Here is a 26,445-nt window from a genome sequence, read left to right on the forward strand (position 1 = left end):
AAGAAATAGGATTGAGCCTTTCGCGCTTTTTGCGTTCCTAAAAGAGGCGTGACGAAGCTATAGGAAAGCTGAAAGACTTTTTCATCAAAGAAAAAACATTTTTAGTTCAAGTGTTGCATATGCTTAATCAGTAAACTTTGCCCTCGCTTTGCCTTGGTTTCCATCAATACAAGCTTTTTACTTTAGCAATAATTAATGTAAATAGTTAAATGACTTCACCAAATCCTAATGACTAATTGTATCATGATTTTTCTATCACTGATAATGCCTATGCCTATAGTGTGAGTCCTCGTATAAAAAAGTATATGTTGGTAATATGGGTATACTTCAGTTAGCAATAAAGAGCTGTTATTATCTTTATGAGGAACATTTTTACGGAAAATGTTCCATTATTATTGCCAAATAAAAACCTTTTAATTACTATTTATAGAAACGAGTCAGCATTCTTTTAAGTTTTTGATCAGTTTTAATTGTATATTTCAGCTACCCAATGTGTTAATTCTGTACTCACTTCTTTGACTTTGGGCAAGTGACTGTCATATTCAATGCAACATTTAAGAAATTTTACATGGCAGTATTTTACTACACTTTTGTATTTGATAAATACAAATTTGTCATAACTGAATCCAAATCAGCGAAATAGCGATTCCTTTTACCGTTCATAAACTTTCATGTTTTACTTGTTTCAAATGATCTTCTCCATTGCCTATGTAATCATCCTTGTGCGCTGCTCACACCGCTGTCTGAGACATTGCGAAACGACTCGTCGTGCTTCATGAAGTTACTCGGCGATCTCTCATGAAAATCGTACTTTCCAGCCCTTGAGGTGACCCAGTGAGCTTTATCCACATGCATCTGCGTAGTTAATGTGATGCAAAAGCGTTTCTCACCCCTAAGGTCAACGTTCGCGTCCTCTCAGCGCTGCGGTCTTGGCCGTGGTAATAAATATTCTGCGCGAAACGTATTCGCCGCATAAGGCGGTTTAAGCTGAGGATGCTTGAGTTATTATATGTGTGAGTGTAGAAACTTTGTCGCACTCGCGAACCAGCATGGAATACTGGTTCCTTGTAGTAACTAGAAATGTTGACGATTTCTCTTTCCCGGAAGAAATATATCTACTAAATAGTGAAAACTGGCCCATGACGTTCAATAAGTTACATTTGCTGTCGGCATTTGAAATTACTTTGCGCTAAACTGCTCATCTGTTATATCTTAATGCTTTTATGTACACCCAGGATTAAGTTCGCCATGAATTACTTGGCTTAACCGGGATTAGACAAATATTTTTTAATATCGGCTAAGCCAAATATTTTTTCGAGGCGAACTTCATCCTGGGGTATATAATTTCGCACCCGTGCGCGAAACTGCGCGCAAAATAATTGTTTCAGTACTTTAATTATTTAACTAGCAAAAAAAATCTACTACGCCATCATTTCCTCAGAAGTTTGGAATCAAATCTTCGCAACATCCCAAGAGATAACTGAGTGGCTCAAAATCTTGAGAGTGAGAGTTCCCTAAATTGTATCTCAATCAAATCCCCTAAATCCAGGGTGATCCCCTAAAACAAAGCCTGTACGTTTATGTCATTTTCATAAGAATTTGAAGAAAACCTACTTGCCCTCATTCTATTTAAAATAAGATTTGATGCTTTCCCGGGAGATAATGTGGGTAAACCCGTGTCGGGATTCCCACCGGGTTGTAATACCCATTTTAGCCAAACGCAGGCTAAAATGAAGAAATTTACGCGGTGGGAATCCAGAGAAGAGTTTACCCACTCATTCGATTGTTGGTAATACAGGTTAGTGTTTCAGTTAGCAATAAAGAGATTTTGTTACTTTTACAAGGAACTTGTATGCTTGAATTTTCAGTTTAATTCTTACAATTACTACTCGTTCTTTTAAATATCGAATTTATAAATTCCTGTTCTCCTCTCCGTCCCTCTTCCACTTCCCCCATCCAACCTCCCCACCTATTCCATTTCCCCTACTCACAAGACCATCCCTCTCTCTCCACCCCTCCTTCCCCCATCTTCTTCCCGTGGATGACTCACCATGTTATGACCCCTCCCCTCTCTGCCACTCCTGGGAACACCTTTGGAGACGGCATTCTCTTCTCGTCAAGTCATCTCGCCAATCCCCTTCCCCCCTCGTGCGGATTTAAAAACTTCTATCCGGCTCTCTCTTTCTCCCTCCCTCCCTTTTCCTCTTCTTTCTCCCGGCCGCGAAATTGCACTGTCCATGTAAATATCCGTTCACTTTTTCCCAGTCAGCGAGACTCCGAAGTCTCTAGACCAAAATGAGAACTCATCTCCTGAAAAAAAGTCTGTCTGGTCATAATAGGGCGCGTTTTTTTTCTGGTCCTCGCATCATGGAGGTTCCACGGATGGAGACAGGAGAGAATGTTATTTTCATTAAAGTTGAATGAATTCATTTTGTTTTAACTCGTACATGAATCACTTACGGGAGACCGGGGTAATACCGTATGGCGGGGCATTACCGTGCACCATAATTTTATATCCGCTGGAGTACGAAGTGAGCGCTGGGAAGTACTGCTCATAGCGGAAGGAAAGTGAAACCGAGAAAGGCAATCTGGGAGCTACTGCCTTTACGCACGTGTATGTGACGAAAGTTTTTCTGTTTTGTCAAGTTTTCATATAATTTTAAGGACTAACTCGAACTGAGGAAAGGTAAACATTTTATTATTGACGATATTCAAACTAGTGGTTTTGAATATCCCTTATCACGGGCTATTTTTTAATACCAAACAGAAGTCCAATATTGTTCTTATTTTAGGTTAGGCGTTAGGGTCGAAAATGCTGCGTTATGTCGTTTTGGGGCAATACCGTTCAAGGCGCAAGGGGTACGGTATAGCCCCGGCACTCGGGACAATACCGTGCAGTGTAAGGGTTTTATAAAAAAGGTGTAACACTCAAAGTAAGTTTAATTTTCCAAATATGAAGCAAAGAATTTGTGGGAAATCGAATTTCCTTCAAAATAATATGATTGCCTTTTTCGTTTAAGTTTTCAATTGAAAGATGTAAAATAAAAATGATTAAGTGTACGCTATTACCCCGCTCTCCCCTACCGCGCTAACTTATCGTTTTTTTATTACAAATTTGTGGTTGAATTTGAATGGTAGTATGTTCGTGTCCTTAGGTTGCTCCTAGTTTCTGGTCTGACCGCGTGTCGTTGTGCTGTGTACTGCATGCCTGGTGTGGAATCACCCCGTGCCACACACCTTGGTGGTGGCTTTCACGGTACCTCCTAGATGTATATGAATGAATATAAATTCTTTGATATGCTTGTCTGATTCCGTATACGTTGTTGTCCTTTTCAAAAGTTGGAGTGGCCGTGCTACATTTTCTTGCAAAATTTCGATTTGAAAACATTTTTAAGTGAAATTCTAACGGTTCTATTCTTCTTGTGCAGAAAAATATAGTTTACATTAAAGTGCTAATGTAATTTTGCATGAGAAATTATAATAAGGTGCATAATAATGTAAAACTCATGACAAAAAAAGCAACATTGGAAAATAGCCTTCTTACTTCTCTTTTCTAATTATCTGCTAGTCAATGCTGCAATTTGATTCATAATGCGTTTGTTGTATGAAAATGATGCTTATTTGATAATGTGCTAATTCAAAAATGTAATATTAGATTATTTTATTTCGTGTTTGAATTTTACGAATGACGGATTCGGATTCCATTAATCGGATATATTAGGCTTCGAAATCGATTCCAATGAAGATTTGACCCTGCGCTAAAACATGTAATTATATCGTATGCATTATTTTATCCATTTATTTCCTTTTTTATTTTATTATAATGGCAAGAAGCATTTGATTATGTCTGAAGTGTTTAAATTACCTGTATGTTTATGCATCCTGCTTATAGTATCGTGAAAAAATTAATTTTGGGTAAACTTATTGTGCCTGATTTTCTCCTTTGCTATTCTATAAATATTTCCTAAACTGGTTAAGTATTTTATGTTTTTCATTTGCTACCTGGTCACGTCGGAGGATTGTGTAAGCTTATCCCCTGCACTGAGGTACGGTGTGCTCTTACTAGAGAGAATTCTTGTTCGGCAATGCCCGTATTTGGATTCGCCCTCAAATTTTAGCGAAGAATGATGATTTTTTCATTGTCTCCTCGTATTATTACGTATTGGATTTTTTTGGTAGGGTCCGTTGTCAGAACCGTTATTTTGAGAATTTTTTATCTCCGTAGTTGTGCGTGAATTGGCGTTTCCATATTTTTTTCCGATTGGATCCTCACGCTGCCATGGAGTCGTGAGTTCCGGCAGTTATTTTTTTTTAATCATCCCACGTCCCGATGATGGGATGGGATTTAGGAGAAACCGTCTGAGCCATCCCCAGTCATCATTCGTGATAAGGATTTGTTTTAGGTTTAGTCTTGAGAAGATTTGATATGGTGAAGCAAGTATCGACGTTTTAGAATGTACTTTTTGCCGCTATTTGCTGTGTGACAATCCTAAATACTTTGGGACAATTATCGCCGGATAAACTTAAGTACTTAAAATCAGTGTGATAGTAATGAAGAAATAATTCGAGGTGCCAGAAAGACAAGATAATCCTTGTTGATAAATAGCTTAGCGGAAATAATTGACATTGTAGCTGAAGGAACTGCATAAAAGGAGTGCTCAGGCATAACAGCAGATTTACCGGGAAAATTTTTAGTTGCACCATAGAGTAAGTATTACTCAATGATTGTACTCATAGGGCTGTATGGAGGAGTGATTACAAATTAGGAGATAATTATCTAAACTTAGCAGAATGTTATTGGAGAATTTAATTAAAGAATTACATAATGTAGATAGAAACATCTTGGAGAACGAAGAAATCATGGCAGATGATGATATTTAAAAGAAAGAGGCAATTTGAGAAAATACTTTTGGATGAAGTATTACAAGAAACATGGAGTTCATGTAATTGCTAAATAAATTTTAAGGATACCTAAATATAGGCTAAACACTGATATGATCAGTGGAGTTTAGTACAACGAAATTCCGAAATGACTTAAAGAACGTATACTGTTCATTGCCAAGATGTGCTCAGCAAAGAAATGTGTGTAGTACAGGTCCCTAAGCATGGTGTAGGACGCTAAAAAGATACCTACCGAAATAAATCTTTGGCTAAATCTGTATAAAAATTTAACGATATACTGAGGTATATTTATAGCCATGTTGGCTTGGAGAGTAATTCCGAAACAATATCAGAATCAATCTCTTTCATGAATCCATTTCCTTTCTTTTATTCCATTTCTTTCTTTGATTAAAAGAATAGGGTGGTTTCCTATTATTTTTTTATTGCCGAAATCGAAAGATTATTACTCCTGGAGTACGTATTTCACGATTTAGATTTTTAAATGACGATATCTATTTTTCGCGATTAAATGAAAAGTGAAAATTTTCAAGCGCGCGAAAACGCGACGCGTAAGTATGAATGCCGGGAAATATCGCCGTGTGACGTATTTCTGGTTCCAGCTGCCGCCCTGTGAGGTGACCTTGAGGCGAGTTGAGCGCTGATACGACGCAGGCTGCTAGCGGGTAGCTGAGTACCCTGCTGGCTGGTAGCGCTTGGCTTAAATAAGGATTATTAATACCTTATCAAATGAAGAAAACTTTCCGACCTTAGCCAGTTTTAATAAGTGATTATTAAGACATGTTTCCCTGAGCTCTGCGCCTCATGCATGCATTGGTAACCTCAGACGATGTATAACTCCTATCTTCTCGTATAGAAACTAGGTTCCTGTGACGTCACGTGGAGTGGCATCGCATGGGCGCCAAACTGGCCGTTTTCAAATGAGGATAAAAATGGACCATTGCCATTCGTCTAAACCGGTATTTCTAAAACGAAATAATTTGTATATTATGAATACAGTAATGGTGGGTAACGAATCGCAATCAATGCCTTTCGTTTTCTTTGATGAAGGAAACTACCCTATTGTCATCGGAAATTTGCTAACCTCGCTGCCCAAAACATCTTGTCCTTCATTAATACTTTTATCGTAAACACGATCTTCCCATTTCCAATTCAAAGGGGCTAAAATGAGTACGCAATGCGTTACGGCGAAGAGCGTCGCTGTATCTCATCTGTAGGCTGCATTACTCACCGCTCTTCTTAAGACGTTTGGTAGCGCCGCCACTGTCTTTTTTTCGTTTCTCAGCGATAAGAAGGTGAGTACGTGTGGGAAAAAGAAATGGATAGATAACGTGGCGGCACTTGTTCGCCAGGAGTATTTAAGGACTATAAATTAACGTTGCCTTATTTGCGCACGAGTTTCATCCCATATCCTCCGCTAACCGTTTTTCTGTTAAGAGTTTCCTTCTGTTCGCGTGCTTAAGCGAGTTTCAGCCTGGCGCCGAATTAGTGGAAGCTTTTGTCGATCCAAACAAGCGTCTGCCATTACCAACGCTGGCGGTCTTTAGTGCCCCTCGTCTTCCGTAACTAATAGTGGGTGTAAAATGTAGATGATATGCGCTGTGAACTGTAAAAAAAATAATCGTGGCAATTGATTTTATATGACGCGAAGTTTGTTACGATGAACATCGTTCCTTCGATACGATGGTTTCGCTTCTCTGATTTTTGCCGTAGCTTTATAGTCATGTCCAAACCGCATGTATTAAATTCGAGGTCGTCAGAAATCGAATTATGGCTGTATTGATTGGATTGTGGAACGATTTTGATTTTCTGCCTACCCCGTTGAAAATTTTAAAATGGTATCGTTCTTAGTTCGTATTGGAGAGCTTTACCCATGTGGATTTCATGTTTAATTTTCTACCAAAATACCCCCTCATATTCCTTTTTTTAATAAACATGCGTCAATTATGAAACCATCAAGATGAATTGGATCTTTTTACATTGCAACATAGCAACTTTATTGACCATACATCGGGGCTATAGTAGTCTTAAATCATATGAATGAAGTCTTCAATCTTTTTTCGTTTCTTGATCCATACATCTGCATCTACATAATACCCCGCAAGCCGCCTAAAAGGCGTGTGGCAAGGGGTGTGAGAACGCCAGCCGTTCACAGGTAAAAAAAAAACGAAGTGCTCTAACGAAGTTGGGACTAACGGTTATTAAAGTCCTTTATGGTTTAGGGGAAAAACGAATTCCCATATCCATCCGTTCGGCAAAACATCTCTCTTAATTTCTCACATGACCACCGTATGCATTAGAGTGCGACACTTTAGCAATATGACTCCTGTCATTTCACGTCCAAGCATGTCGCGCATCAGGTGTCGATGACTCGACTGCAGGCACCTGATATAGGTGTTAGATAATGGTAATTAAGTATGGTCCATCGCAGAAAAAATCAACATTACCGGTGTCATATCCTCACTGATCATTAGATCCTAAAAATTTATTCCGATTCCTGCGTCCCCCTCTTCCTGACGACCATGTCGAATAATGGAATTTTATTGCTGAAATTCTCCAAGTTGTATTGTAAGCTTCGGAATGTCTAGCCTTAACAGCAAAACTGCCGCCAAAAAATTAATTTTGAATAGCCTTTGAACTAAGCTGGATGTGAACTTATTTATTGTTTTAAGTGATGTAAAAAATTTAGGCTCATAAAAATTGTCTTTCTCATATTCAGCGTGATATCGCGAAAAAGCTTTATTTTCTTGTATCTGAAGTTGATGAAGAGTTACGATAGTTACAGCAGGATTTTAAATAAAGAAAAATATTAGCAATATGTTCCCGAGTAAGATTTCTCAAGCTTTGAATTACGTCTCCATTTGACTGACCTTATATTTTATACTATTGATCCTCTGTTTATGGAGTGAGGCTAGCACTCAGCTATGTATTTACGGACCTTGACTTCAATAGTTATTTATTGATCGGACACGTACCTGTCTCAATTTATTTGTTTATGAATCTGTACCCCGATTGGCATGATAAAATTTATCTTAAAATCACGATTATATTGTAAACTTCTTTTCTCTCCGACTCCGTGTCATTGAATATGTGCCTTTTGTCGATATTTTTATATTTCGATCAAATATATCCGCTTATTTTCCAGTTAATTAATTGGAAACGTATCGCGTGTCCATATGGAACCACCATCATAAGATGTAGAGCTTTCTTGAGTTTTAGAGAGGCGATAAAATTACCAAAGGAAAACTGCTAATATTCTCATTAGTTTTTGCTAGTTTCATCTACCACGAGAATGGCAGTTTTGGCCTTTAATTTTATAAGTTTATTTGAATCTCAATATTTTATACCTATATATAATTGGATATGGACGAGAAATTGTTGACTTCGTAAAACCAACCTAGATGCAAGGCTAAAACTTCGTAATTACTCTTTTAAAATTAACTAGAAATTCAGCAGGTAAGTGAATTAAGGAAAGTCTCGTAAAAGAGTTGCCACTAAATACAGAAGCTCAAATATCGCGTGTCCGCATGGAACCGCAATCATCATAAGTAGATATGAAAGAGCCTCCTTGAGTTGTAGAGATGCTATAAAATAATTATATACATTCTGAGCCCTTGTAGCTCAGAATGTATGTAAAAGGGCCGTTTTCTAGTGTTTTTTCTCTAACCCTGGCTCTACTTGTTCTTCGTACTCATCGATACCCGTTGATACTATCGATAACCCTGGTAATACCCCTTGAAAAAAAAAACATTGAGAGGCATGGCCAGAATGGTTGCATGCGAAAGTCACTCCGTAGACCCCTCTTCGTTATTGCAGAGCTATTGGGGAAATCCAGGCTCCATAATGTACCCCCACTAACCCTGTCTTTATCCCTGATACGAGGAGCACTCCCCTTTTTTTCGGTGTTGGCGGTCGGATTGCGGTGGGCATTAGTATTAAAACGACAGGTGAAGAGGGCGGGGTCGGCCCTTGGGGAAGATTTTTTTCCTCTCCTCCGTCGGTGGGGAGGGGCCTTCACAAGTGCTTTTTGCGTGTGTTTGCACGTCCGTCTGACTGCGGCGCGGGAGCGGAATTTCGGCGTCTGCGTACATTACTGCCCGCTCCCCCGAACCGTCTCTTCCCTCTCCGTCGGCCCCATCCGCCCGCTCTTCCTCTCCCCGCACGCAGGAGGGCGCCCGATCGATCCCCGCGGAGTCAAACACTCGCCCTCCGCATGGATAGCGTCCCGTCGCGGCCCGCCTTTCATCCCTTAGACGTTTTGTTCCCATGGAGGTGGCGCAGAGTCAGTGGATTCATGTGGGAATTAGAATGGGAAATTGTATTTTTTTTTTAATCATCCTAATTTTGAGAAAGCATTTAAAGCGGCCCATTTATCAACAGCAACGATTTTTGATAGCTTCTTTTTCCTACTAGTTGTAGTAATTGGCGCGTTTTTTAAATATGTACCATTTTGAAGTATAAAAAAGACGATAAACTTTTTATAACAATTTTAATTTTGCATAAAAGACCACACTTTGACTTATCGTATCTAACAACAAGATTTTGTATACCGTCGTCATAGAAAATTGCCGCCTGGGATGCGATAAGTTCAATAAATCAACGGAAATTATGTGAAAGGTAGTTTAAACTGTGTATTTTTATGTTAAAATGAAATTGTTTCAAAAATTTTACTGTTTGTTATGCTTCAAAGCGGTACCAACTTAAAAAAGACGCGCCTCGTATTTTTCTCGTGGGGACATTACATATAACTTATATGAATTCCGTAAAGTGCTTGAGATATTAAAGTCTAAATTTTGGTGGAAAGGTAACTTCACAAAAACGGCACGTGTTGGTTGGTTGATGGTCGTTACGTCATTTATCGTTCATCATTTTAGCACCACCGATATACATTATTAACTGGATTATCTACAGGAAGCCGACAAAGGAAGCCAACGCCGCCATATTCTTGGACGTACAGTCATCGGCGCAATTTGCCAATGAAGGCGATAGTTTAACTGGATTTTCGCCTTGTCTGCGAATTCCTTGAATTAGATGAGGAATGGCTGAGAAATAATTTTATAACTGTCGTGTTTTTCGCCATTTTACCGTTGGAATATGTTCCGAAACATACGGATGCATGAAATGGGAAATACCATGAGATAAAAGCTTAAGTTTCAACTTTTGGGTTTAAATTCCCGTAGTTAATTTGCTATATTAATACGGAGATTTGGTTTGAATATTCGCGCGGGAATCGGGCAGGACTGGCAAAATATATTTTAAGTGAGAGGAGGGAGAAATGTAAATTTATTTATGTATAGCAGACTATGCAACTTCAATTTAGGAAAATCAATCTATGATACGGCTAGGGTTAGAAACAAAACTCCAACGAGCGCTGTGCGCAGTGTCGACAGTTTATAAACGTGAGCCTTGTAGGACTAAAAGCTGCGAGTTGAATTTTCAAGCGGAGCTATGCGGCGTGAGTAGGAATAACCTCGTATATTGTTTTCGATTGTCGCCATCCCTTCCGCAATTCCTTCTTCCCCAGCTTCATACACACGAATATTACAAAAGAAGATCCTCAAGTCGGCCTTGAAATGTGTTGTCACCAACCGCGCATTTAAATGGGTTTACAAAAGTCGCCACTGGCGGATTAAGTGATCCGAGTTTCACGGGGAAATATTGTTTAAATAGGGATGTTAACCGAAGTATACATTATGATGTGATCTATCAAATTCATAACTTCTCAATGATATTACTCACAATTGCGAGCATAGTAATGCGAAGTATTGGACAAAAGCGGATCGCATTGCACTCATCACCGCGCCACGGAAATTTTTAAAACAGATTAAAATGCGACGGAAGTGTCTACAGAAATCGGCCTTCTATGGGGTGGAATTGGGACTCCTCTACGTAGTACCCTTGTCTATCGTAGCACCATGTCTTTTTCTTCAATACCTTTGCATTTTATTTATTTCCTTCTGGTGATTTCCTCTCCGAGGAATTCTCCAAATGTAATCTGCTAGTTCTAGCTTGTGCACCTCCAGTTAGGGCTTCACACTGCCGCCACCGAGGCCGGCGTTGTTTAGAAATGACGGTTAAAATACATACACATCATCTTACCACGTTATACGATAGCACGGTGTATAAGAAGGAGCATAAATGTTGAAAAGAAAACCTTCCCCCTTTCAAAGTGTTTCAGACAGAGGATATTATTTTATCTCCGTTTAGATATTTTTACCGTTAATTTTTTCTGCGCGTAATTTTGCTTACAGCGAATTGTGTACAGTTTTGCGGGGCACACATTACAAAGAATTGTCAAAAGTTCATCTTACTTCAATCAGGAACTGTGCTGTGGTTATTAAGAACGAAGGCGATGGCGAAAAGTAGAGTCAAGTTGTCATATCTTTCGGGTAAACATAGCTGAAAAGGATCGACCAGCCAGCGAGACGTCGATACCTCATAGCCTTTTTTGGGACGCTCTTGACGGACATTCATCCTCATGATGTCATTTTTCAATGTCGTCATGTGAGGGCTTAACCCTGCACAGGCACAGGCTAATTGTACCTCCCATCTCGGATACAGTTAATTGCGTATAGAGTTATAGAGCTGAGATGAGCCGTAACTTCAGTGATAGAAGTGATTCAAACACTTGAATCTTCTTTGCAGAACATGCGATACTCGGCAAACACAATTACCATCGGCTTGTTCCAAAACCTTAACAAAGAGTTTCATCGCCATAGTTACCAACAACGTGAACGACCGCAATGGATTATTTTCCTTCAAATTACTATAAATATTTGATGAAGTAAATTTTTTTTCCGATCTTTTTTATTCCAATCCTTCAAGGATATCGATGCTTTTTGAACTCGCTGATGGCTTTTTACACTGCAGAAGATTAAAGGAAATATGTTAATTTTCAGTGGAATTTTTTGGTGCTTAGCAACCCCAAATTATTCTTGTAGTTATGTTGCGAGTTTAAAAAAAAGGAAAACATTCATTTTTGGTGTTCAGTAATGTTTATTCATTTGTGACTGCGGAAATTTAATTAGTTGGTTAATTGTGCAGAAAACTATTGAGTATGTGGTGACTACTATTATTTAAGAAGAGTAAATAATAAGGCCAGTCCTGGCAAATTAGACTTGCTTACTTCTTATTCCACTGTTAAGCCCTCGGAACAGAAGTTCCTAGCCTGTGTTTAAGGGTTTACTAGATCTTTAGCGTATTTAATTCGTCCTTGCTTCTCCACCAGCCACCGTATTATCTCCTCTCTTGTTGCTTTATCCGATTCTCTCTCCTAACCTCACTAAGTTTCTTTTTTTCGTCCATGGCACCCTCTTGCCATTAATGACTCGCTAGGCTTTGGCTCTTGTTCCTCTTGAGATATATCCGCCTCTCAACCCTTCGTCCACGCCCGCCTCGAACCAATTAATTCGCAAAGTTAAATCTCCCTCGAGGTCCCTCGTCGACAGGATGGAGCGAGAGCCTCTTCGGTGGTGCGGGTTAGGAGGTAATTTGAGCGGGGAAAAACTCTTCCCGAGTTTTAACCGAAATGCTGAAGAAATTCTATCGTAGATGTGTGCTTAGCAACAATCGTGTGAGTCGCACCCTCGTTTATTTTCCGTAGGTATCTCAATTTTTAGACGAATTTCAATATATCTTAATATACGAATCCTTCTCCGCTAAACAACTAATTTTTCTCCATGAAAAATCTGGTTTCTGCATATCTTGTAGCTCTGATATGTACTTTTTCAGCTAGTATCATTAGGGAAAGTGAATTGAAATATTGTCGTTTATTTTCCGTAGATATCCCAATTTTTGGGAACACTGAAGACGGAGAAGAATTATTTCAAGAAAATTCTTAGTTCTACCCTTGAGCCCGTTTTTGTTTCATGAAAGTCCATGCATGTGAATTTTCTTCGAATTTATCAGCCTGGTTTTGATGCTTGGCTTCGTTGTCTATTAGACGGAATTATCGGCATGATATTCAAGAATTCGCTTACCTAGTTGATGTCGAATGAGAAAGGAAGGAGCTTGGGGTTTAATAACAATTCTATCTCAACTCCTCCTAGTAACCAATTGATCTCAACCGGAACTTTGCGGTAAATCACTTGGAAAATTGTTCCACAATCTCCTGTGGCTGAATGCTTCGTCTAACAATTTTTTACGTGTTTGTGATACTTTTTAGCGTTTCCTCTATCGAATAGTGGCCTTGTAAATCCTAGCTGTGTAATTTATGGGCACCGAATATTCTTGGTTAACCGCGGTCGGTGCTTGGATTGGAATTTCCGCGTCCTCGATGGCGTGAATTGTTCCCGCGAGTGAAACTATTTAGTGAGACTTACCGGCACCAATCAAGTTAAATGCCTCTCACAGTGGCTCCGAAAGCAAATGAAGCGGGAAAATCTTGCTTTAATATGACGTCGCTTTGGTAAAATAATATAGCATGATCCTTGAATTACTTAGAAATAATAATTATTTTATTATTATAGTATTCTACCGATTAAGGTATCTTTCCAGGGAGTACTAAAGAAGTGATCTGGATGCCTCTCTTTCCTTCCAGCACTGCATTCTTCAGTTCACTGTAAGGCCTACACCCTTTCAATCTATCTAAAAATCATATTCTTTTCCTTCCCCTCCATCGTTTCCCTAACATTCTACCCTCTAACACCATTTTCAGCATCCACTCCCCGCTAAGTACTCCTCCCATCCATACCGTCTGTCTCCTCCGTATCTCATCTAAAAGCTGCCTCTCCTCGCAAACCATATCCAGCACTTCGTCGTTCCTTTTCCTCTCCGTCCATTTCACCTTCTCCATTCTTCTCTATACCCACATCTCGAATGCCTCCAATCTTCTCTCGTCTTCTTTCCTCAGTGTCCACGTTTCCGCACCGTAGAGAGCTACACTCTAGATCAAACTCTTCACTAACCTTTTCTTTAAACTCTTACATTACAATCCTCTCAGAAGCTCCTTCCTGTTCATGAACGCCGCATTTGCTAGAGCAATTCGCTTCCTGATGTCTTTGCTACTGTGTCAGAAATAATATACGTCGTAATTTAACGTAATTAACTTGCTTTCTTTTGCAATCGGTGGGAGAGCACTCGGAACATTTTGTTGCATTGATTGCCTCGGTGGGTGTCGCTTAACCTCCTCGATAGTTAATTCAAAAGTTTTAGAGTTAAAGGGAAAGAATATTAATTCTTGCTCAATTGCCTATTATTTTTGCAATAGTCGTAAACCGATCTATGTAACTACTGAGGAGTAGACTCGCAGTGAAGCGTAAAGAATTGTGTACTATATCAATAGAGCTGCGCCAGCACCTTTATCAGGATGCCAGATTGGAGATATGGGCTAAAATGTCATGCACCTAGTAATTTTACTGCTACAAGGCTTTTCTCTGTAGCCAAAACCTTTGTAGACTGCCGTCAGCTGAAGCCGACGAGACGAGTCATTTGCTGGTCTTGCCTTGTACCTTGTGCGTATGGTTAACATCCGGAGGGTTATAATTTATTTCCATTGTAATATGGAAAATGTTTGCTTTGGTGTGGTTGTAAAGATGATGTAGATGAGTTGAAACAAGTCGTGAACTTTATAATTATAAACTATATTTAGTGTGAGCTAGAGTTTTATATTCTTTCATGGCGATGTTTGTTTTGTCTACGGCTCTGATCCTTCAAGCGTTATTAAATGTGTTTCAATTCAAAAAGTGTCTTCCCTTTTCTTGATTGTCTCGTCATCCTTTCCCCGAATAATTCCTACCTCGTATCCATTTAATTCATCATCTCGTAGCTAGTTTGGAAAAACTACCTTCTTTTGTTTTCAGAAGCGCCTTTGTCTCTTTCTTTTAGTTTCTTTTTTATTCACCTCTCCATTTTGCATTCTTAATTTTTTTCATCTTCTTCTCATGCTTAATTTGCTTCCAGTTGTGGTCTCGCTTTTGTGTCTCTCACTCGTCGTCTTGGTGGGGAAGCTTTAGTAGTCTGTATTCTTCGAAGGTTGAGGCCATTGTGTGTCCTTAAACGCAGTCCCCCTTTATTTTACTTTTTCTCGGAAAAGAGGAAGCCCACGCCCGCGTCAGTGATGCCAGGTCGACCCCCTGTCCGAAAGTGAAACCTTGGCAGTTCCTATGTTTGTTTGTCTTCTGTTCGCTGTTTGTTTTATTTTTTTAAAAGCGTGTCGGGTGGGTGGAAATTTCCTCCACTCTAAATGAATGATCCATTCTCCTTTCTGCTCTGTTGGCGAAAGAAAAATCGTCCACTGTAGAGGAGAAGTTTCTTGTACACTTGTTTCCTTTGAAGAACTTCTGTTATTTTTATCTTCAATTGTATTGGGGTTTACTTTGTAGCATTTGCTTACGGTTAAATAAATATATTGAAGGCCTTGTCTATCCCACACACTTTATTAGGCTCACTCGACCGGTTTCAGCCCTGCCGTGTAATATTCTAGGGATAAAACAAGTAGAAAAAACAAATGGACAAACGTGAAAAGTTCGTGATGTGGTCATTGGCAGAGATTGTCTTCCGAGAGCTTAGCTGCGGGATAAATATTAATATACCGCCAATCGTTACTTATATTAAGTGACCTTAATTAATTTTATAGCTACCTTCCTATCGACTGCGATCACCTTTTTGGTTAAAGTAAAGAATTGTATGAGAATGAAACTGTCGTAAAAACGTTTTTACTGTAGTATACCGCCAATCATTTCGTTTGGGGTCGTTGAAGTATGGTTAAGTCTGTAAATGTTTTTTGCATAAAGTGTTTTTCTCCGCTACTACTTGCCACTACACCTGCATGACGTATTTTCACTAACCTGAACTAGGTTTACTTGCTTTGTGATGCTAAGTAGTGTTTCCTCCGAGTATATTATTAGTGTATGTAAATTTCTTTTAAAAAGGTATTGCTTGTTTCCGAGTTATGAATTGTTGCTTATTGAATTTCTTTTGTTCTTTTCAGGAGAGAGTTCAAATCAAAGATCCTCCATCTTACTACCTAAACAAATTAAAAACCTATCTGGATCCAAAGGCCTCAAGAAGCTCTCGGGTAAGTGCATAATCAGTTTAAAAATCCATGTGTAATAGCGTTTAACAACCTTGATCAAAGAAAATCCTCTTAATTGCAGAATATTTTCTGCTGCATGAAATAATGTGCCCATTGAATTTTTGAGGCATGAATTGCCAAAACATTTTGGTTGTTGAAGAAGGCTTCTGTTTTATAACCATCCTAATCAAAGAATTAAGCTCATTTAGTTAAAATAGCCTTCGCGATTCATTGTAAATCTCATTTTAACAAAACCATAGCAACCGTTATTCTACAGGACCAGTTGAGGCTAGAGTAAATTATTTAATCTTTATAAATTTTACTAGTCGGTCATTATTATTTGTTTTATAATCATTGTGTCTGTTTTGCTGCTAGCCTTTTTTCTTTCCTGCAAGTTTGAAATTTCTTCAAATCACGTTATTAAAATGTCTTACGGTCATCGCTAAATTATTTCACCAGATAAAGGAGTGGATTTATTATTCTTGTTTATATCGGTATTGAACTATTATCTGGAAATTCCTTGAAAACCTTGTTTCAAAAAATATTTTAGATATTTGAAGCTGTCAGTGTTTCAGTATATATCCCTCTCAACCGCGGGCCTAATGAATTTTAGATTGGTGACCCTTTTGAAGCCGTGGCTGAGATAAGTACTCATCGTGACCTTTAATGTCCTGCCTAATTGTCCAAGGTCGACTTCGCCTGACCGGATGTTTGCTTATCATTTAGATTGATGCGTTTAATCAATATGCCAGTTGAACGAAAATCCGTCATAACTCTTGGGACCGACAGTCAGCCTTTTCTTGCCGGCAAAAAGTTCTATCCTTTCCTATTGATAAGATTTTTTCAACCGTCGTACACGTCATTTTTTAGGGTGATGGTCTCGGGGAAGTGCGTTTGAAGTTCGTTGATGGATGTGGATGCAGTGATTCATTTGAATAGGCAGATGGTGGTAGCTAGTGCAACCGTGAAAGCTATCGGTGGTTTGAATAGTTGGGAGAAAATAATTTACGCTTTTCTGATCTTAAAATTATTTATTCAGTTAATTTCGTCGCGTGTAAGTGAAACAGTTCATCCCTCGAGTGTAAAAGATTGTTGAAACGTACTTCATTGTTGGCAAGAAGCTTAAGGGTACACATGGCTGCCTCTCGACTGATCGTGACTTGTCTTTTTCACGAAAGCTTATTTATTTAAATCTTAAGTTATTATTTTAAACTTTTCAAGGTACTTAGAGTAGACCTTAGTTAACATTTTCAATATCTTAAGTACAAATCTTTTAAGTTACTGGGGTAAAATTTTCACATTTGAGATGCAAATGTTGGCAAGTTTCTGTTTTATATGCCATGAAAATTTTAAGATCATAGCACATTTTGTAAACAAGTCCTATGTTACGAAAAAAGACCTGTCGAGCATAAGGGATACATCCTGTGACCAGCGTAAATTTATGTTTTTGAATCTGACAGAAAACTGTTTGCATGCTTTTATTACCAGCAACTATTACTATATTTCCTACGTATTTATACTAAAATATTTTGGAAGCCCATTTACGATTAGTACTCGTATCTCGTAATTTCGAATTCCTATTTAAACTGAAAGTATTATATTTTTTACCATGAGTCCCTCTCAATCAATACGCCCTTCGATATTTTATGTTTGTGCGCGTAGTCCCCAAGCCTATCTTTTGATTATGTTTTCTTTACCAATGCAGCGGGATATTTTCAGTGATGTAAACATTTTTCCGTTGTATCCTCGTTCATGTTTTGAAGTTTTTGACGCATCTGTTTCGCTTCCCTCTGCACGTGCAGTTCAGGCGGCGTTTTTTACACTCTGGAGTTTAATTTTGATCATGCAGCCGTTCTGTGTATTAAGTCTGTGCATTTCTTTCGTTGCCATGCTGGAAGACCGCATGGAAATGGCTATTTGAGCGACATGAAGATTTTTCTCTGAAATGTTTTCTATCGTAGCTAAAATTTGGGTTTTTTCTATTTTTTTGAACTCCAGGTGTACGAAGTTTTTAATTTCGTGGCATCATCTACCATTAAATACTCTTTGTCTCTGTATACTTTTTATTTACTTTAAAACATTTTTTTCGGCCTTTCAGTTCCAAAAATATTTTTTTACAGCAGAAACAAGGTTAAAATGATATAAATTTACATTTGGCAATGACGCCGACTAGAATTCACGTTGGTAATAATGGCGACCGGCTAAAATGTACTATTAAATTTATAATTGCTCAGCGTTAGCATTTTCCTATAATTCTTGTTTCGGTATGGGTCAATGTCATTCATTTTAACTTCTAATTGTTGATGACAACTTGCAATGGCGGAGGGGTAAAGGATATTCCTACGCAATTGTAATTTCTTTCTGTATCAACTCTTATATTCTTATGTTGTCGATGATTAATAGTTGATATGATGGAATGTATATTTTTGACCCAGCGTGGCAATTCGTATGGAACCTGCAATTAAGCAAAGAAGATACTGTGCGAAGCGAAGAAGATGCTGTGATGTAGAATGAAAATGTTTAATCATGTGTTAAAATCACATGAATTGCGTTTGATATATTCCAATGAAATTTGTCTATTTATAAAAATCGTGACTTATTTAAGTAAAGAACAATATATTGATCGCACGAAGCATAAGTAAACGGAATTTGATTAAAAGTACCTTTGGCCTTTTAGTAGAAACAAATTTTTGGCGTCGAGAGTTATTTTGGAAAAATTCATTACTTCAAATGGGTTTGGTTGAAAATTATTTTTAACTTCCAGGGGTCGGTAGATTCAAAATTCCTTCTCTAATCAGCAAATGCTGCTTCAAATTCACCATCCCTCCAAAAAAAAAGTCCATCGAAGGGCCAAGGACCTTTAACTAAGCTATACCTGAATATATTCTTTTTGAACCTGCAGCTAAACAAAAAAGATGCTCTGGTATGGAAATATTTAATCCCATCGTATGAATTTGATCGCATGTTTATGAAATGGTGAAATTTTGGTTGGTCGCCGTGAAACAATCACTACTCAAAGGAAATGGAATTGGCATTGTTACGTATTTGCTGTCTCACCAGCGATCCTCCGCTCCCGTCAATGAAAAATTGGAATTCTATTGGAGTTGCTGGCAGATGGAGTCATGAATTTTGTCTCCCTCGGGGCGCTCTGGTGAAGGAATGGGAAGTGGAGAGAGGGTGGTGTCTCACGTGGGAAGCTGAAACGTGTGCCATTGTGTGTGCGTCGGTCGGCTTGCTGGCGTTTTCTCGCCTCCATTCGTCCTTTCCATGGCGAGAGCTCTGGCGAGGAAACTAATCCTCCTTTCGTATTCTGCGCGGAATCCGGTTCTCTTTGCGGTTCCGACTTCGCGCTCTCAAAACGGTCTCTCCTTCTTTCTTTCTGCACCCGACTTCCTTCTCCCGTCACCATCGCTCTTAGACCTTATGATCCGGTCACTTAGTGGGGTCGTGCTATACTGCTACGCATCGATGTGCGACGCAGCGTGGTAGAAAGTTCTTGGCACATCAGTAGTGGGTGGAATACCTGTGAGCGAATTTCTCTCGAATTGGTATTTTTGTATCGCATTTTATCGAAGGTAGTAATGTAGGCCAGTAGCGGAGCTAAAGAAATTCGTTTCGAAGGGATCCTACCGGTTAAGCATAATGCAAATGCCTTTCGTGGGGGATCGGGTTGGTGTGGTGGATATAGTGTTGGCTTCCCACCCCGTGGACTCGGGTTCAAATACCGGCGGTGGCAGTGAATTTAGAATGCAGCCTTTTCTTCCTAGGTGTGAACCTTTACTAATTGTAAGTCAACTAACAGGATGATTTTGTTTCGTAAAGTGATAAAAGAGATAACATCTATATTTTTTTCAGCACTGCCTTGTATTGGCGTGGCAAGACTGATTTTAGAAGCTACTCGTACATATGTAAACGGCATCTCGTAAACGGACAGTTCGTAACTAAAACATCTCGAAACCGCGACCATTGGTAACCAGACAATTCGCAACTGACTATTTTGTAAACGCGAAACTTCGTGTAAAGGCGTTACGTTACCGGAAGTGATGAAATAAAATCATGGAGAGTATGATACCTACTAATACTGAAAATGCCAAGTGTGCAACAGTAGCTTGGATTTGGAATTTCAGGATGTTTTCCATCTTCTGAAAACGTTTTCGATAATAACTTTACACTTGTCTAAAACGTTTTTCAATGATTTTTTTTATCCGCTAAACCCGACTTTTCAGTTACTTTTAATTAATCTTTGAAAATTACTTTTATGCTATCACATTTTTGAAACTGTAACGTTACGTCGTAAAATCTGGTTGATTTTTCACGTAAGTCCAGACAAGGGAAATACTCCAACCGTCGGTCACATGCTGGATCAGGGTAAGACTCCACAAACAGAAAAACAGCTCACAAGAAAAAGGTAGCCAAAAACAATTTACGAGTTATTACCGTACGATATCTATTCAAAGTAGAGTATTCAAAAAATCAGAAGTATTACAGAAAACAATGATAGTAAATTCATGATCCCAAAGGAAACATTACCAGCAGAAAATTGCTCTAAAAATCTCATGGCTCACAAGACATGTGACTCCCAGCAGGTCTCGACCAGAAAGAGGGCTTGCCTATGCAAGGCGAGACAGCATTTGAGGGGAGGGCTTCTTCCAGGGAGTGGAGGGGTAGCCAGGCGAATTCAACAACCGCCCACTGATGCGTCACTGCCCCTGCAGAAACGGCCGCTCCACAAAACACCATTCCCTGGTTTTGAGACAACAGCCAGCACCCAGAATTTTCCCCTCAACTTCTGGGTTGAGACATCAGAGGAATCGTTCATTGGAACACATGGAGGGGAAGGAGATACTGGGGTGAGGTGTTGGAGGGAGAGAGAGTTTGTGATAGGACAATGGTAAAACTTCTCACTCCAAGTGCAATACTAAGGCCTTAGCACCGATTTCCCCTTGCTTGCCAAGGAGAAGTATTTCTCCGCAGTAGTCCTATATAAGTCTTGCATTGCAGGTAGGTTGGTTCGGGGTTGGTTCGGGGTTGTTTCGGGGCTGTTTCAGAGGCTGATTCCAGAGGCTGAGTTTCCAGAGGCAGGGTTTTCAGAGACAGGATTTTCCAGAGACAGGATTTTGCAGAGACAGGATTTTGCTACAGGCCTTTTGCGCGAAAAATCCTTTGCGCGAAAAAACCTTAGCGCGAAAAGTTCTTGGCGGGAGAAGTTCTGCGGATAAGTTCGGAGGAAGTTCGAGGAAGTTCGAAGGAATTTCTGGGGGGGGGGGGGGTACCAGAAATTTTTGGGGGGGGGGGACACTAAAAAATGCCACATCCTCTGTGGGAAAATGACCACAAAAATTGCTTGAACTTGGGGACCAAGACACGTCCACCAAGAACTGATTAATGCCTAGAAAACTTATCGAGGCATCACAGGTCCACTGGTTTTCACTGGATGAACCCCCACTGTTTAACCCCCCATGGAATTTACAAAAAACCATTATTCAGTGGTTAGAATTGAACTGAATATTGAAAAGTTTATTGATTGAGGTAACAGTATTCAAGAAATATCACTCAAAAATAGTTTTGACAAGAACATACATTTTTATCACTCTGTAAATAATAACCTCAGAAGTGATGTTTGGAATTCAACAGAATTCTTAAGTGAGTAACATGACATAATTACAAGAGTGAGACAAGAAATATGCTGAATTGATATAGAGTAGATTAATTAGTATTACATAGCAAGAAAATGAAATTAATAATCAATATGTCATAATGTGATGCTTGTTTCGGTGAACAGTGAATCAAAATTACAAATAATTATCATCAGCGACCAGAAGGAACTGGGAAGATTTTTATTGGTATAACACCAGGATATCTTTACCAAACTCAAATGTTCCTTTTCTCATCAGAGATATTTTGTGGTTTTTTTTTAAAACCAAGTAAAGCAATACAATAACCAACCACTTAGTAAATGGGCAAGATTGGGTTGGTGAAGCAGTTGGGTTCATCAGAACCCTGGGTTGTCCCATTAGTTGGGTTCAACCACCTTATCAAAAATCAACGATTGACAAAAATGGGTTTTAACTTCTACCCAAAATTCATATTGCAACCCAAGAGAAAGTTAGGGTCGACCAACAAAATATATACCCCATATTATATAATCATTAAGTACAAGTTTATTCAAAAATACGGTTATTCACTAAATAATTATTAGTTATCAAAATACCAGCAAAAATATTCAGCATAATATGTGTCTCACTTAATTAATATACATTGGCATTAGTATTTCTCCCATTTAAACCCTCCATGTTTGTAAATATTATCAGTCCATAATTAATTATCAATAAAGAATCCTCCAAAATTCAACAAGATTACGTAAATGACAATAGATTGCACTAAATTCCTCGATTTTCCAATAATTATTAACAATTTATAAGGCATATGGTATTCATGTCAGCTATTGAACAAGTACTGACTAAATTTAATCAAGATGTGTATATATATCTCTCAGTATTAATTAAACAAGTCAAAAAAGAATCATAGGCGATGCTAACAAAATGAGAACTGCATATTGCATCAACAAAAGAAATCACTCTAAATTTCACTCTTCAATTAACAATAGAAATGAGAGCTACATGCTGGTTGCGACAAGATGAAAGTTCATACTTGTCGGGCGATGAAGGTCGCAACTCAACGCCAAAACCACACTAAAACACAGTAGGCAGTCTTAAGATCAGCTGATCAATTCAATCACTCAGCCATCGATAGAATATCGAACACTGCAAAATCACGACACTTATCACTGTCCAGAATTGTGAGAATGTCCATAAAGTCTTGGTGGAGGAAAGGTGACACAAAACACAATTGAATCTTAATAACTGGGGCCACCTCCACAGCTTATCTGGAAACGAGCCATCTCGGGGATTTCCCCCCAAGTTAATCTCCCGTCCTCTCCCTCCAAGCACCCATAATTCCTCCACCTTACCCCATCTCACAATCACAGTAGACCAACACTAAATTACATGAGTGAATTAAGCAGATGAGAATAAGCAAGTACAATACAATATTTCAGAACAATTTCAATTACAAGCATAGAAATAGACTTATTATTCATTAATCAAAACAATATTATTAGGAATCAAGAGAAATTCAACACCGAAATCAAGCATCAAATAGTATTTGAGAAAGCAAACATTAGCATTCATTGAAAAAAAAAAGAATAAAAAAAAATCAATGATATTTCTCTCCTTTTAATTACTGGAATTACCAATGCCATCATGATATGCCTTTAAATGAGAAACATGACAAATTTTCTCTTTCCCAGGAGAAACTTCCAGAATAACTGTTACAGGAGAGAGATACTTTTTAAGGACGAAAGGTCCATTCCACAGAGGTTCCAGTTTTGCCATTTTCTGTTCACCTTTAGAACTGATAGGATGGTTTTTGCAGAGAACAAGATCTCCCACACAGAAAGTGATTTGGGAGTGAGATTTATTATAGGATTCTTTATACCTATTTCTGGCCTTTTTTAAATTAGCAATAACATGATTCAGGAAAACTTGTCTGTCACTATCGCTGAGATCATTCTCGAATAAAGATTTTGGAATGTCCCACTGATTAATTAAAGGATGCTTTAGTTCTCTGCCGAAAATTATTTTGGCAGGAGAATAACCACTGCTCTCATGAGAGGCAGTGTTCAAGGCAAAATTTAAGTCAGCAAGCATAGAGTCCCACATATGGTGAGCATTATTGCACAAAATAGCAAGTGCAGATTTTAGATTTCTATGCAATCTCTCTACCTGATTAGAACAGGGATAGTATGGAGAAACAAAAATTTGCTTAACCCCCAGTTGCAAACACATCTCCTTAATGGCATGAGATTTGAAAACTTGTGCATTATCAGAAACCAAAAATTTTGGAAAACCGAATTTTGGAAACACTCTTTGAGTGAGTATTGAAACAACCGAACCGGCCGTAGCCTTGCGAACTGGCTCAAGAAAACAAAACTTAGAAAATCCATCAATAAGAGAAAGTACATATTGGTGTCCACCTTTAGTCAGAGGTAAAGGACCCACAAAGTCAATATAAAGTCTTTCCCAAACATCAGAAGGATTGTGCGACGATAGCATGCCAGGAGGTGGAGCATTTCTGGGTTTACAAGTTTGACACAGATGGCATTTTCTGACCATGTCATAAACCTCTCTTTTCATATCCTTCCACCAAAAGTGTCTGCTAATCTTATCATAAGTTTTAGCCATGCCCAAGTGAGCAGACATACTAGAGCAGTGAAAATATTGAAAAATCATAGGCCTCAAGACCGTAGGCAAAACAGCTCTTCCTCGCTTAATTTTAGAATTCCCATAACATAATAGCTGTCCCTTCAGAAAATAGTTTTTGTCGTTCAAGGAATTATTATTAATCTGATTGAAAATATCCTTTAGAACGAGATCAGTTTCTTGGTGTTTTCGAATGTCGACAAATGACAAAGGCAATTTATGTAACACACAAGAATAAGGAACAGCTGACTCCTTATGAGTGTTAGATTCCACATCTAAATGACTATTTGTAGATGAGGATGGCTCAATGCGAGAAAGACAATCTGCGACAGAATTAGATGCTCCTCGAACATGATGCACAGTGAATTTATAAGAGGATAATTTAAGAACCATCCTGCCTAGTTTGCCCAACTGCTTAGGATGAGAGAAAAGCCATGTCAAGGCACCATTATCAGTGTACAAGTGAAATGGTTTTACTTGTAAGTAAACACTGAATTTTTGAATTCCAAAATGAATTGCGTGACACTCCAATTCATAAGAAGAAAATTTACGTTCATGTTCCAAGAGTGCCTTACTAGCGAAAGCCACAGGGACAAAATCACCATTTACTTTGTGATTCAAAACGGCACCAACCGCCAAATTACTGGCATCGACAAATAAATGAAATTCCTCGTCAAATCGAGGGAAAGATAACACTGGTGGATTGGTGAGAGCTTTCTTCAACTGGCAGAAAGCCTCATTTTCAACGGCTGTCCATTGAAAAGGAACATTTTTACGTTTCAAGCGATTCAGTGGCATAGAGATTTCAGAATACCTTGGAATAAACTTGCAGTAAAACCCACAAAGTCCAATGAATCTGGCCACTTCCTTCACATTTCTGGGAACTGGGAATTGTTCAATTGGTCTCACTCTCTCAGGATCAACTTGCAAGGTTCCATTTGTGATGAGATGGCCCAGAAAAGTGAGTGATTCCACACCAAGCTTAACCTTGTCCTCGCACACCGTCAAACCGGCACTGCGTAGTTTGTTGAGGACAGCATTAACATGAGATACATGGTCTTCAGCAGACTTGGAATAGATACACAAGTCATCAATATATGGGTAAACACATGAATATTTCAAATCGCCCAATACTTCATTAATGAGACGAGTGAATATTTGAGGAGAATTTACAAAACCAAATGGCAATCTATTATACTGGTACACTCCGAACGGCGTCACAAAAGCAGTTAATTTCTTAGAATTCTCAGATAATGGTATTTGATGAAAGGCAGAATTGAGATCAAGAACAGTAAAATATTTTGCATCAGCAAGATATTGGAATGCATGTTCAACAGAAGGTGTAGGATAACCGTCCGATTTAACAACTTTGTTCAACTTACGGTAATCAACCACTAATCTTTCAGATCCATCCTTTTTAGGCACTAGAAAAGCTGGCGAACACCAGTTTGAATTGGAAACCTCAATCACTTTCTTATCAAGTAAAGATTGGATGTGCTTCTTCATTAAATTTGCCTTTGGAGGTGACAATGAATAAGGATGGGATCGAATCGGAGTAGAATCTAGCAGTTCAATTTCGTAGGTCATAACAGATGTGACCCCCAATTCTTGAGAAATCACATCAGGATACTTTGACAATAAACCCTTCAACTTATCACACAGCGTGAATTCAGTGGACGACAGAACATGTGATTCGGATGAGTTACTAACTGGCGCCGATTTAAACGCTTCGCAATTGTCCGTAAAAGAAAAAAGAGAATTCGGGGCAATTTCAAAACTGACGTTCGCCGGACGAATAATCATCTTTGAATTACAAATGAAATCCACACCCAGTAACACGGGAAACGGGATTTTAGCTAGATAAAACACGTGGTTCCAAGAAAACTTGCCTATTTGAACCTTGAGTGAGACAGAGGAATTAATATGAAAAGGCTGCCCCGACACAGTGATTAAATCGACGTCAACATTCTTACGAATAACCTTTCTCCGGCAACATTTCAGAGAAGCAAAGAAATCTTCATCACACAGTGAAACTGAACACCCAGTGTCAATTAAAGCCTGGCATGGCATAGAATGAAGATTAATAGATAATATTGGCAATCGAGTCGAACACTTGTCACGGACGCTCATCAAACTCACGGCAGGCTGAGTAAAGCGTCGTCTTTTGCGACACTCGTTCACTTTGTGGCCAGGTTTATGACAGTAAGAACAATTAATAGGAAAAGAAACTTCCCTAGGCGCACTGGAAGAGGCAACAGAAGACGGATTCCT

General features: G+C 38.8%; 1 protein-coding gene across 1 annotated transcript in view; it reads left to right on the forward strand.

Annotated features, from left to right (window-relative positions):
• LOC124159292 (formin-like protein) overlaps positions 1 to 26,445 on the forward strand; it is a 380,361-nt gene that overhangs the window by 301,866 nt on the left and 52,050 nt on the right. Inside the window, exon 3 of the mRNA XM_046535011.1 lies at positions 15,830 to 15,916. Within this exon, the coding sequence (XP_046390967.1) occupies positions 15,830 to 15,916 (87 nt within the window). The remainder of the gene's footprint in view (positions 1 to 15,829; positions 15,917 to 26,445) is intronic.

This window comes from Ischnura elegans, chromosome 5 (genome assembly GCF_921293095.1).
Source record: "Ischnura elegans chromosome 5, ioIscEleg1.1, whole genome shotgun sequence".
Taxonomy (NCBI): domain Eukaryota; kingdom Metazoa; phylum Arthropoda; class Insecta; order Odonata; family Coenagrionidae; genus Ischnura; species Ischnura elegans.